This window comes from Hypanus sabinus, unplaced genomic scaffold (genome assembly GCF_030144855.1).
Source record: "Hypanus sabinus isolate sHypSab1 unplaced genomic scaffold, sHypSab1.hap1 scaffold_946, whole genome shotgun sequence".
In the NCBI taxonomy this organism is placed as follows: domain Eukaryota; kingdom Metazoa; phylum Chordata; class Chondrichthyes; order Myliobatiformes; family Dasyatidae; genus Hypanus; species Hypanus sabinus.
Window position 1 is genome coordinate 30,231 of NW_026781800.1, and position 14,518 is coordinate 44,748.

A 14,518-nucleotide genomic window follows, 5' to 3' on the forward strand; every position below is an offset into this window, starting at 1 on the left:
TCAATCCAGGCTTTCTGGGCTCAACTCTAATCTGTCCGTTTTTAAACAAATACACAGCGATCTCCGTCACCAGTTCCGTAAATTTTTGACCAGCAGAAGAGGTGAGGCATCATCCCCCTATTTCACCCGCTCCTCATCACAGGGCAGGCATGGAGAGAGAATGGGTCACTCTGTGCTTGACATCGGGAGTGTGTGAAGAGATGGTATGGAGGGTTATTCTCTCTGTGTTTGACCCGGTGACTGTGTGATTGGAATGCGTGGAGGAAGATTCACTCTATCAATGTATCCAGGAAATTGTGATGGGACTTTGAGGAGGTGGATTCACTCTGGGTCTGACCACGGGGTTGTGACACGTAACATTACAGCTTCACTCGATGTCTCACTCCGGGAATGTCTGATGGGATAATATGGATCCACCTTAAATCTGTGTCTAACAGCGGGATTGTGTGATGGGACAGTGCCCAGAGAGATTCACCCCATCTCTGACCCCTGAAGTGTGTTATGACACAGTGGACAGAGAGTTTCACAGAGAATCCGGGACTGTGTGACGGGATGTCATTCTATTTGTCACCCGATTGTGTGATCGGATGTTGTGGAGGGAGTCTGACCCCGGTGCTGTGCCATGGGAGCTTGTGGGAGAAACCTTGCTTTCTGTGAGAACACAGGGTATCACGATGAGTCGGTGCAGAGATAGTCTCACTCTGTGGCTCGCCAGGAAGTGTGTCATGGGACGTAAGGAGGGAGATTTACATTTTATTAAACCCGGAAGTGTGTAATGGGACCGTATGCAGGCAACTTCCCTCTGTGTCTGACACTTTGCTCTGTGTTGTGTTGAGAAGCTGTGGAGGGAGAATCACTCTCCCTCGGACATTTGTCGAATGTGCTGAGGGAGTTCCTTTCTGTGTCTGACCGCTGGAGTGCGTGATGCGGCCGTGGAGAGTGAGATTCACACTGAGCCTGACCAAGGCTGCGTTACTGGACTTTGTGGAAGGATCTAAATTCTGTTGTCAGACCGCTGTAGTGTGTGATGAGACGGTGTGGAAAGAGTAATACTGAGCATCTGACCCGGGATCAGAGTAACGGGACGGTGTGCTGCAAGCTTCATCACACATCTGAAGGCTGAAATGTGTGATGAGTCTAGGGAGAGAGAGATTCATTCTTGTCTCATAGAGGCAGTGTGAGTCGAGGCTTTGTTCAGGGAGCTAATCTCTGTGTTTGACTCCAAAAGTGTGGGACAGACAGTTATGGACTGGAACTTCACTCAGTGTCTGATCCCGGGATTGTGCAGGGAGCTTCGCTCCACGTCTGAACCTGGGGTGTGTGATGGGTCCATGGAGAGAGAGACTCTGTCTGCGTCTGATCAAATAACCATAAGACAATTACAGCACGGAAACAGGCCATCTAGGGCCTTCTGGTCCGTGCCGAACGCTTACTCTCACCTTGTCCCACCTACCTGCACTCAACCCATAACCCTCCATCCATTTCCTGTCCATATACGTATCCAATTTTATTTAAATTACAATACCGAACCTGTCTCTACCACTTCGACTGGAAGCTCGTTCCACTCAACTACCATTCTCTGAGTAAAGTAATTCCCCCTCGTGTTACCCATAAACTTTTGCCCCCTAACTCTCAACACATTTACTCTTGTTTGAATCTCCACTATTCTCAAAAGAATAAAAGCCGATTCACATCAACACAATCTCTCCCCCTCATAATGTTAAATACCTCTATCAAGTTCCTCCTCAACCTTCGACGCTCAAAATAATAAAGACATAACTTGTTCAGCCTTCCCCTGCAACTTAGGTGCTGAAACCCACGTAACATTCTAGTAAATCTCCCCTGTACTCTCTCTATTTTCTTGACATCTTTCTTATAAGTTGGTGACCAGAACTGTACACAATTCTCCAAATTCGCCCTTACCAATGCCTTGTACAATTTTAAAATCACATCGCAATTCCTATACTCAGTGTTCTGATTTATAAAAGCCAGCATACGAAAAGCTTTCATCAACACCCTATCCACATGAGATTCCTCTTTCAGGGAACTATGCACCATTATTCCGAGATCACTCTGTTCTACTGCATTCTTCAATGCCCTGCCATTTACCATGTATGTCCTACTTGGATTATTCCTGCCAAAATTTAGCACTTCGCACATATCAGCATTAAGCTCCATCTGCGATTGTTTAGCCAACTCTTCTAAATGGCCTAAATCTCTCTGCAAGCTTTGAAAAACAACTTCATTTTCAACAACGCCACCTACCTTAGTATCATCTGCATATTTACCAATCCAATTTAATAGCCCCTCATCCAGATCATTAATGTATATGACAAGCAACATTGGATCCAATACTGATCCCTGAGGCACACCACTAGTCACCGTCCTCCAACCTGACAAACAGTTATCTACCACTGCTCTCTGGAATCTCCCCATTCAGCTACTGTTGAATCTATTTTACTGTTTCAATATTCATACCAAACGATTGATCCTTCCTAACTAAACATCCATGCGGAACCTTGTCAAAGGCCTTACTGAAATCCATATAGACAACATCCACTGCTTTACCCTTGTCAACTTTCCTCGTAACCTCAGTAAAAGCAGTAAGATTTGTCAAACAGCACAAATCCATGCTGACTGTTCCTAATCAGACACTCTATATACAGATAATTATATATACCATCTCCAAGAATACTTTTCATTAATTTATCCACCACTGACGTCAAAATGTCAGACCTATATTTGCGAGATTTACTCTTAGAACTCTTTCCAATCAAAAGAACCGCATAGGCAATACGCCAATCCTCCGGCACTATTCCCGTTTGCAATGACATTTGAAATATTTCCGTCAGAGCCCCAGAAATTTCCACACTAACTTCCCTGAAGATCCTATGGAATATCCTATCAGGATCCGGAGATTTATCCACTATTACATTCCTTAAAAGCGCCAGTACTTCCTGCTCTTTAATTGTCATGGTTTCCATAACATCCCTATTTGTTTCCCTTACCTTACACAATTCAATATCCTTGTCCTTAGTGAATACCGAAGAAAATAAACTGCTCAAAATCTCCCAAATCTCATTAGGCGCCGCACATAGCTGTCCACTCTGATTCTCTGAAAGACCAATTTTATCCCTCACTATCCTTTTGCTATTACTATAACTGTAGAAACACTTTGGATTTATTTTCATCTTACTTGCCAAAGTAACCTCGTATCTTCTTTCAGCTTTTCTAATTTCATTCTTAAGATTCTTCTTATATTCTTTATATTCCCAGAGCACCTCAAATACGCCATGCTGCCTGTATTTATTGCAGATGTCTCTCTTTTTCTTAACCGTTTCCAATATCCCTAGAAAACCATGCCTCTCTCAAACTTTTAACCTTTCCTTTCAACCTAACAGAAACATAAAAATTATTTCCCCTCAAAATTTCACCGTTAAATGACCGCCATTTTTCTACTACATCCTTCCTATAAATCAAATTGTCCGACTCTCTCGTTTTAATCCTTTCGCATCTCCTCAAAGATAGCCTTTCTCCAATAGAAAATCTCGGCCCTGGGTCCAGTCCTATCCTTTCCATAATTATATTGAAACTAATGTCATTGTGATCACTGCAACTGAAGTGCACCCCAACACATACTCCCCTCACCTGACCTATTTCAGTCACTAACAGAAGATCCAACGCTACCCTTTCTGTCTTCGGTACCTCTATGTATTGTAAAAAACTATCCTGCACACATTTTACAAACTGCAACCCCATCCAGCCATTTACAGAATGGGCTTTCCAGTTTAGGTGTGGAAAATTAAAATCCCCCACTATCACAACCTAGTGCTTACTACAAATATCTGCTATCTCCTTACAAATATTCTCCTCCATTTCCAGCTCCATATTATGTGGTCACTAATACACCACTGTAAGTGTTACTAATCCCTTTCACCTTCCACAATTCCACATAAATAGTATCCCCAGACGACCCCTCTCATCTATACCTCCAGAGCACCTGCTGTAATATTTCCCTGACAAGCAACGCAACACTCTTGTCCCTTTGATTCCATCACACCTGAAACAAAGAAATCCAGGAATATTTAGTTGTCAATCACATATCTCCTGCCACCATGTTTCACTAATAGCTAAAACATCATATTTCCAGGTATCAATACATGCTCTAATCTCATCCAATTTTCTTGCAATGCTCCTAGCATTAAAATAAATGTATTTAAAAATTCTACAGCACTTCCTTTCTGTTTATCTCTGACAGTACAAAGAGCTTTATTATCTTCTTTTTCTTCCTCCTCCCATACATCTGTTCCTACACTCTGGTTCACCCTCCCCGCTTGTATCTACTATAAATCCACTGGATCCTCTCTAGCAAACCTATCTGCAAGAATATTTGGCCGCCTCAAGTTCAGATGTAAACCGTCCCGCCGGAACAGGTCCCACCTTCCCAGGAAAAATGCCTATTTACCTATAAATTTGAAGCCCTCCCTCCTGCACCATGACTTCAACCTTCTGTTGATCTGCTCTACCTTACTAATTCTAAACCCACCTGCACATAGCACTGGTAGCAATCCTGAGAATGCTAACCTGGAGGTCCTGCACTTTAACTTGGCACCTAACTCCCTAAACTCCCCATTCAGGATCTCCTCACTCTTCCTACACACGTCATTGTTCCCTACATGGACTACGACATCTGTCTGCTCACCCTCCCTCTTGAGAATGCTGAGAACTCCATCCGAGATACCGCGGACCCTGGCACCACGGAGGCGACAGGCCATCCGGGATACTCGATCTCTTTTACAGAACCTCCTATCTGTCACACTAACTATCGAATCCCCTATCACTACTGCTCTCCTCTTTTCCCTCCTTGCCTTCTGAGTCCATTCTCGGTGCCAGAAACGCAACCACTGCAACTTGTACCTGGTTGGTCACCACCAACAGTATCCAAAACGGTCGCCACCAACAGTATCCAAAACGGTATATTTATTGTTGATGGGAACAGTCACAGGAGTGCTCTCCCTGTCTATTCCCCTTCCCTCTCCTGACACTCACCCAACTGCCTGTCTCTTGATTCCTAGGGGTGGCTATCTCCTTGAAACTACTGTCTATTTCTATTTCTGCCTCCCGAATTATCAGAATTTCATCAGGCTCAAGTTCCCTAACACGGTTTGTCAGGAGCTGCAGCTCCATGCACCTTTTGCATGTGTAGTCACCAGGGACATCAGAGCTCGCCCTGAGTCAGCCTCAGCTCGCTATTTAAATTCTCCCGCTGCCTCACAGGACGACTTTCACGCTCTTGCGCAATTGTGCCCCGTTCAATCCTCGCCTCTGTCTGTTCTTGCCGAAGCCTGTTTGAGCCAAAGCCGACCCAGTCTGACTCAGTCCACTCCGACTATTGCCGCTGTATATGGCGGTCTTTCATTTAAAACTTTAGCGCGCTACGTCACGCGCCTCCGCAATCCAGCATCCTTGCCAGGATCAGTTAAAAAAAAAAACTGCTTCGCAAAGAACTTCCGTCTCCACCTCTTGATGCGATTTAAATAACCACGGGGGTGTGTGAAGGGACGGCGTGGCTGCAGATTCACTCTGTGACTGACACCGGAAATGCGTGATGGGACGGTGTGGAAGGTGATTCTCTCTGTGTATGACCAGGGCAGTGTGTGATGGGACAATATGGAGGGAATTGCACACTATGTCTGACCGCGGGACTGTGTTGCGACCGTGTGGAGAGAGAGCTCCACTCTCTGTCTGTCCCCGGGAATGTTCTGCCTCCTTCTGCTATCAATCGTGCTATGCCCTTAAATTCCTTCTTCACCTTTTCACGCTATCCCCTGCTCTCCGCCCACACACCTTAATCTTTTCCCTTACTGGTGCTTCACGTTGCACCTGCGAACCTTCTTCCCATCCCGGGGTCAGACACAGAGTGAATCTCCCTCCACACCGTCCCATCACATACTCCTGGGGTCAGACACAGAGTGAATCTCCCTCCACACCGTCCTACCACACACTCCCGGGGCCAGACACAGAGTGAATCACCCTCCACACCGTCCCATCACACAATCCCAGCGTCAGACCAGAGCGACTCTCTCTCCTCAGTTTCCCATGACACAGTTCCTGGCTCAGATACAGACTGAATCTTCCCCCACACTCCCGGGGTCAGACACTTGATGTCGCTCCCTCCATACCCTCTCAACACACATTCCGGGTTCAGATACAGAGTAGATCTTCCTCCACACCGGCCCATCACCCAGTACTATGCTCAGACAAATGTGAAGCTTCCTCCGCACCGTCCCTAAACACACACCCTGGGTCAGGCACAGAGTGAAACTCCTTCCGCACCATTCCACACACTCCGGGGGTGAGACACAGAGTGAATGACCCCCTTCATCGTCCCATCATACACTCCCGGGGTCAGACGCAGTGTGTATCTCCCTCCACACCGTCCCATCACACTTTTCCAGTGTCAGACACAGAGTGAAATTCCCTCCACACCGTCCCATCTTAACCTCATGGGCTCAGACAACAGTGAGGTTTACTCCTCAACGTCCCAACACACACTCCCGGTGTCAGACGCAGAGCGAATCTCCCTCCACACCGTCCCATCACACACTCTCGGGGTCAGACACAGAGTGAATCTCCTTCCACACAGTTTCATCACACACTCCCGGGGTCAGACGCAGAGTGATTCTCCCTCCACAACGTCCGATCACACACTCCCGGTGTCAGACACAGACTGATCTTCCACCGCCAGGCGGAGTCAGGAGTGAGCTAGGTACCTGGAGGAGGAGGCATAGCGAACATTGGATAAGAGTAGGGAGGGCGAGGTCATAACCGGAAGTTGGACAATTGAAGGAGGCTTCATCCTGTGTCTGACACTGTAAAGTGTGAATGGACAATGTGGAAACAGCGTCCCTTACTGTCTGATCTCGGGAGTGCGTAATGCGGCAAGTCGGATACTGAATCACTACACTTTGCGTCTGAATATGACTGTGGGCAGAGATGATACCGAAGGACAACTAGAATGAGTGAGGAGAATGACTGTATGAAGTGAGGTTCGGTCTGCGTCCTATCCCAGAAGAGTGTGATAGGATGGTGTGGATGGAGTTTCACATCGACCACGGGAGTGTGTGAAAGGACGGAGTGAAGGGAGATTTATTCTGTGTCTGACCCCGGGAGTGTATGAGGGGACGCTGTGGAGGCAGCTTAACTCTCCGTCTGACCCGTGTGAGTATGATTGGACAGTGTGGAGGGAGTTTAACTTTTTCTGATCCCAGCTGATGCAAAGGGATTTATGTAGGGAAATTCACAGTTTGTTGTTCCTGAGTTGCAGAGACAACGTGTCCCCAGGAATGGATCAAAAATGAAGACCGTTGTTATTTCATATCCACGTTTGGAACCTTTTATGATGGAGCGAGGCAAAATTGTTCGGAACTTGATTCAAGGCCCCTCGAAATAAATTTAAACAAGGAAAAGGTATGTCTTACCGCGAGAAGAGGTGTTAATAATCTCGCGGTCGCGGGGTGAGACAGACACTGAATCTCCCTACACACAATACCACCACACACTCCAGATGTGAGACGCAAAGGGAATTTCCCTACACTAATTCCCACCACGCACTCCAGGTGTGAGACACAGAATGCTCCTTCCACACCGTCCCACCACTCACTCCCTGGATCAGACACAGTGGGAATCTCCCTCCACACCGTCCCATCTACACACTTCCGGGGTCAGACACAGAATGAATCTCCCTCCAAACTGTCCCACCACACTCTCCCGGGGTCTGACGAAGAGTGAAACTCGCACCATAGTCCCAGGCTAAGACACTGTGTGATTCCCTCTCTGTACCGTCCCTTCACATGGATATGCATTGTTAGAGTCTTGTTCTAAACATTAACAGAAGGGATTTAATTTCACAGAAGTTTGTTTCCAAAGCTGTCGAACGATACGTAACATACTGGATTGGAAAATGCGCCGACAGGTGAGGTTTGGACTGTTGCAGCTCTGTGATGTGGAAGTGGGTCAGTGAGATTAGTTTGGAGTGAAACGAGGTCGTGGGGAGTGAGTAACGCAGTGGGATTAGTTTGAGCTCTGACACAGATCTGTGGGGAAAGAGTGAGTCAGTGAGATCAGTTTGGAGAAAGAAGGTTGTGGAGAGAGTGAGACGGTGGGATTAGCTTGGAGACTGAAACGAGGTCGTGGGGAGAGAGTCGGGCTGTGGGATTAGTTTGAGTTCTGACACAGGGTTGGCGGGGGAGAGTCGTGCAGCGGGATTAATTTGGTAGCTGATTCGGGATTTTAGGGGAGAGCGGTGTAGTGGGATTCGTACGGCGATGGACCCGGGACTGAGGGGAGAGCGCGGTATCTTAGGATAAATTTAGAGTCTGACAAGTGGCTGTGGGGAGAGCGCAGATTAGTGGGATTAGTTTGGTGACGGTCTCCGGTTGTCTGCCTGATCTGTTTTGTCTCTGTTGAAATTGTCTAACCCTCTTTAACAGGAATGTGGCCTCTGATCTTGTGTACGAGTTAAGCTATGAAACGCCCACCTGCATTAAGTGCGGATCGAGTTACCGTTACAGTTGCAAAAGTAAATTCAGATTCATCTGCGAGAAGACGGCATATTTATACCCGGATATTCCTGAAGAGGTCCAAGGTCTCTGTCAACTGCCTTTCGAGCCGAATTCAATCAAGTGACTTCACCCCACTTCTCCCCATTCAATCTAGCTCACCTTCAATCTCCATTCTTTCATCATCTCCTACCCTCACTTCCCCTCCTTCCTACCCCAGCCTCCACTACTCACATCCCCATTCTGCACCCTACTCTCCTTCTCCCCACCTAGACCACTCTTCTCCCCTTCCTGCCCCGAACTACCCCACATCCCTCCATTTACTCCTCCTTCCTACCGACTCCTCTTCTCACTCTGCCCTTCTTCTCACAAACTCATTCCGCTTCTCCCCATCTATCTCTTTCTCTTACCCCAGTCCCTGCCTCTCCTCTCTCCGTTCTCTCCACCCACTCTCACGTCAATACTGTGCATACAAGCTCTCGATGCCCCAACCAAGAGGAAAAAAGGCTGTGTATTCACCCTATCTATGCCTCCCCTGGCTTCATACCCACGCTCCAAGGAACAAAGTCCCAACCTTCTTGTCTTTTCTGCTTAACTCAGACCCTCGAGTTCCGGCAACATCCTCGTCAATCTCCCTCTGCGCTCCTTCCATCTCAGTGGCATCTTTCCTAAAGTAGGGCGACCAGAACTGAACACCGCCCTCCAAGCGCGGCCTCACCGACGACGTGCACAACTACAACGTGACTTCAGTGCGGTGCAAAGATGTAAAAATAACGTAAATCGGGGAAGTTAATAAATAATGCAAAAAGGAGAATACCGAAGGTGTGTTTAAGTGTTCAGGGAGCGTTCGCAATCTGATAGCGGAGGGGAAGCAACTGTTTGTAAATTGGCGAGTTTTCTGGCTCCTGTCCCCCTCCCCGTCGATACCGATGAGCACATGGTATTTCCAGGCTGGACAGGGTCCTCGCTGATGGATGCGGTCTTCCCGAGTCTTTCCTGCTTGAACATGTCCTCGATGGAGGGGAGGTTTGTGCCCGTGATGGGGCTGGCTGAGCCTGGAACCCTCTGCAGCCTCTGGCGGCCCTCTGCGTTGCAGCCTCCACACCGGGCGGCGATGCGACAAGTCAGAACGCTCTCAACAGTACATCCGGAGAAATTCGCGAGTCTTCAATGGCAGTTCATATCCCCTAAAATTCCTCACTCTCTAATGCGTTTTGTAACGAGAGAGATATAACCATAAAACCATATAACATTTACAGCACGGAAAGAAGCCATCTCAGCCCTTTTAGTCCCTGCCGGACGCTTACTCTTACCTAGTCCCACCGAACTGCACTCAGCCCATAATCCTCCATTCCTTTCCTGTCCATATTGTCATTACTTTAAATGACAATATCGAACCAGCCTATACCATTTCTACTGGAAGCTCGTTCCACACAGCTACCACTCTTGTTTCCCCTCTTGTTGCCACTACACTTTTGCCCCCTAACTTTCAACTCATGTCCCCTTGTTCAAGTCTCCCCTACTCTCAATGGAAAAAGCCTACCTGCATCAACTCTATCTATCTACCTGATAATTTTAAATGCCTCAATCAAGTCCCCCCTCAATCTTCTACGCTCCAAAGAATAAAGACGTAACTTGTTCAACCTTTCTCTGTGACTTAGGTGCTGAAACTCAGGAAACATTCTAGTAAATCGCCTGTGTACTCTCTCTATTTTCTTGATATATTTCCTATAATTCGGTGAACAGAACTGTACACAGTATTCCAACGTTCACCTCACCAAGGCCTTGTACAATTTTAACATTACATCTCAAATGCTTTACTCAATCCTCTGATTTATAAAGGCAAGCATACCAAAAGTATACTTCACCACCCTATCCACATGAGATTTCAACTTCAGGGTACTATGCACCATTATTCTTAGATCACTCTGTTCGACCGCATTCCTCAATGCCCTCCAATTTACCATGTATGTCCTCATTTGATTAGTCCCACCAAAATGTAACACCCCACACTTATCAGCATTAAACTCCATCTGCCATCTTTCAGCCCTCTCTTCTAACTGGCTTCAATCCATCTGCAAGCTTTGAAAACCTTCTTCACTCTCCACTATACCTCCAATCTTTGTATCATAAGCAAATTTGATGAACCAATTTGCTACATTATCATCCAAATCATTGATATAGATGACAAATAACAATGGACCCAGCACTGATCCCTGTGGCACACCACTAGTTACAGGCCTCCACTCAGAGTAGCAATCCCCCAATACCACTCTTTGGCTTCTTCCATTGAGCCAATATCTAATCTAATTTACTACCTCTCCATGGAAACCTAGCGATTGAATCTTCCTAACTAACCTTCCATACGGGATCTTGTCAAAGGCCTTACTGAAGTTCATGCATTCAATATCCACTGCTTTCCCTTCATCTACTTTCCTGGTAAATTCCTCGAAAAACTCTAATAGATTGGTTAAACATGACCTACCACGCACAAAACCTTGCTGACTGTTTCTAATATGCACCTGTCTATTCAAATACTTGTAGATCCTATCTCTCAGTATTCCTTCCAATACTTTACCTACTACCGATGTCAAACTTACCGGCCTAGAATTTCCTGGTTTACTTTTTGAGCCTTTTTAAAACAATGGAACTACATGAGATATCCTCCAATCCTCCGGCACCTGACCCGTGGATATTGACATTTCAAAATTTTCTGCCAGGGCCCCTGCAATTTCAATACTAGCCTCCCTCAAGGTCCGAGGGTATAACCTGTCAGGTCCCGGGGATTTATCTGCTCTGATTTGCCAAAAGACAGAAAGCACCTACTGTATAAGTTAATACAGTTTAATCTGTATAAGTTCCCTTGTACAGACACAAAGTGAAGCTCCCTCTTCCCCGTCAAATCACGCACTCGCGTTTCCGACATTGGCTTCAGATCCTCGCTTCAGAATCACATCATCAAACTCTATCCGAGTGGATTGTTGACTGGCCTGTAATGTAGCCCCATGAGCATGGTCATGCATTTCTCATTCCTCATTCTGTTCTGACGCCTCTCAGCCTTCGCCGCTCCGGAGCAAATAAGCAAAAAAATTCTGATCTCTGCTGACAGATTGTGCTACCGATTGGTGGCAGCATCCTAGTGAATCCCTTCTGTATCCTCTCCAAAGACACCCACACTATTTCTGTAAAGTGGCAACCAGAAATGACTTAGTGAACTCGGAAACGTCAAGCCCAGTCCCAATTCCCATCTACTTTGTCGGTCAGTTTCTCGGCACCACAACCTTGTTCACTGAAGTAGCACTCTCCTTCAACGCTTCCAACTATTCACGGTCCTGTCCTTTCCACTCCACACTGAGGCTGAACAGCGCTTCCGCTCCAACTTGCGATGAACAGCAGAAAACAGCCTGCCCGGATCCACACTTGGCAGATCTCTCCTGACGTCAATAAAGTTGGTCTTCCTCAAATTCGGAAACTAAACTCAACGTCACACTTATCCTTTTCCATAATGACCTTTTACCTAATGGCATCACCATCACTAGATGGAAAGTGGTCCCCTACACAAACTTCTGTCCCTTGCCTTGTCCCATTCCGCTGTAGGAGATCAAGTATAGCACTCCCTCGATGGGACTTTATACGTACAGATTCTGACAATTTTCTTCCAAACGCTTGACATACTATCCCACTGGTCCTTTCACAGTATGGGACTCACAGTCAACACCTGCTAAAATCACCCAAGATCACAGCGATATGCTTCTTGCAACAGTCTGCGACCTCTTACAGGTTTGTTCCTCTGAACTCCCAGGACTGTTGCCCCATGAACGATTTCGTCCCTTTTTATTCCTCAGCTCCACCCTTAAGTCCTCACGTGGACGAGTTCTCCTTTCTGTCATAACTGACCATTGCCGTGATATATTCAACGACTAGTTCAATATAACCGTAGCCCTTGAATTATCCCCGTATTAGTACGTCTAAAACAGCACATACCGGGAATGATGAACGAACGGTCCTGCCATTCCCGCAAACAACTCTCACTAATTGCTATAATATCATGCTTCCATGTGTTGGGCCCTGCCTTGAGCTCATCCTCCTTTCGTACAATACTTCCTGCATGGAAATGGACGCATCTCAGAACATGAGTCCGAGCAGGATCAACCTTTTCCTTCCTGACTTTGTCTGACGTCTTGACAACATCTGTACCAACAACCAATCCACTGTCTGTTATGGGATCCTTGTTCTAAAACCTTACTCCAGTGTAAACCCCACCACTCCCCCTTTCTAATGTCGAAACTCACGCTGGGATGTTACTTCTACTACGGTTCAGGTGTAAACTGGGAGAGTTGCTCGCTGGCGGAGAAAATGAAGCAGAGGCCAAACGCGGAGCCGTGTTTTGCGGCCTCCAGGCAGCAGACTCTGCTGCCCCCAGGTGCTCGTTCTGCAGAAGACAAGCTCTGTTGTGGTCGAATGCAGATTTGCATAAATGTGATTTGAATGTATATACAATCTAAATTGTGTGATCGTATAAATACTGATATTCACCCAGTGTTTTCTATTTTACCTGATGCATTTTTACTGATGTCTGGTTGAATGACAATTAAACTCCGATTGGATTGAAACGCTCTCTTATGCACAGTTCTGACCTTCCATAGAAGCCCCAGTGATTCAACTATCTGAAGCCCTCAATTCCACCCCAACACCTGAGCCACGTGTTGATCTCTATTACCCTCCTATTTCTGGCGACACCAGCCCGTGCAGAACTCGGCCGTTCACCCTCCCATTTGACCTCGCTGAGGACCCACTCCGAGAGCTCGCGGGAGGCAGGAATCTCTATCCTGCAGAGAAAGCCAGTTTTATGTTCCCCAAACCAGGAACCACCGATAACCACCGCTTGTTTCATCTCGCCTTCCCTTCTTAACCAGAGAGACAACCTCGGTGCCAGAGACCGGAACTCTGACACTTTGCTCTTCTCGGTCATTTCCACGCATCTCCCCCACCCATAGGAAGTGACGTATAGGAAGTGGTAGACCTGTAATCAAGCCATTTGGGTACTCTACAGTGGGTCTAGCTGGTTAACCCCATTCAACATCCTGACTGTCTGCCAGTTTCCTGTTATCTGCTTATGGGGTCTAACATCCTCCCAATATATCTCCCGACTATTCCCCCAACTTCTCGAATGATCCTGAGTTCATCCAGTATCAGTTCCAACTCCATAAATCAGAGTGTTAGAATCTGCATCCGGAGGCAATTATCAGAGGCGAGGTTGTCAGAGACACTGGAGGTCTCCCTGTCGTCAAAGATCCTGCAAGAGGAGCATTCAACTCTCCTGCCAGGCATGCCTACTGTTCTAACTGTGCAATTATAAACGATAAATAAACTGAAAACAAACCTACTAAGTTTGCCCTGACAGTGATATGCACAGGTTTGGGCACCCCTGGTCACAGTTTTTGTTACTTTGAATAGCTAAGCGAGTAAAAAAGGACCTGAATTCCAAAAGGCATAATGTTAGAGATGACACAGTTCGTTAATATTTTAAGCAAGATTGCCTTTTTTTATTTTCCATCTTTTACAGTTTCAAAATAACAAAAAAGTATTAGCGCCCGAAGCAAATGTTTGGGTACCCTGAACGGTCAGTACTTAGTAACGCCTACTTTGGCAAGTTTCACATCTTTTAAATGCTTTCTGTATCCAGCTAAGAGTCTTTCAATTCTTGTTTGGGGGAATTTTCACCCATTCTTCGTTGCAAAGGACTTCTTGTTCTGCGAGATTCTTTGCCCGTCCTGCATGCACTGCTCTTTTGAGCTCTATCCACAGATTGTCGATAATGTTTAGGTCTGGGACAGTGAGGGCCATGGCAAAACATTCAGCTTGCGCCTCTTGAAGTTGTCCGTTGTGGAGTTTGAGTTTAGGATGTATTGCAGATGATTATCCTGTTGTAGAAGCCGTCCTCTTTTCATCTTCAG

General features: G+C 46.5%; 1 protein-coding gene across 1 annotated transcript in view; it reads left to right on the forward strand.

The window, feature by feature from the left end:
• Nucleotides 1–9,269, forward strand: part of LOC132390541 (C-type lectin domain family 4 member A-like) — a 29,633-nt gene extending 20,364 nt beyond the window's left edge. The window contains exons 5-7 of the mRNA XM_059963154.1: nucleotides 7,328–7,470; nucleotides 7,914–7,975; nucleotides 8,493–9,269. Coding sequence (XP_059819137.1) covers nucleotides 7,328–7,470; nucleotides 7,914–7,975; nucleotides 8,493–8,688 — 401 coding nt within the window. The 3' untranslated portion in view covers nucleotides 8,689–9,269. The remainder of the gene's footprint in view (nucleotides 1–7,327; nucleotides 7,471–7,913; nucleotides 7,976–8,492) is intronic.
• Nucleotides 9,270–14,518: the final 5,249 nt, after the last annotated feature.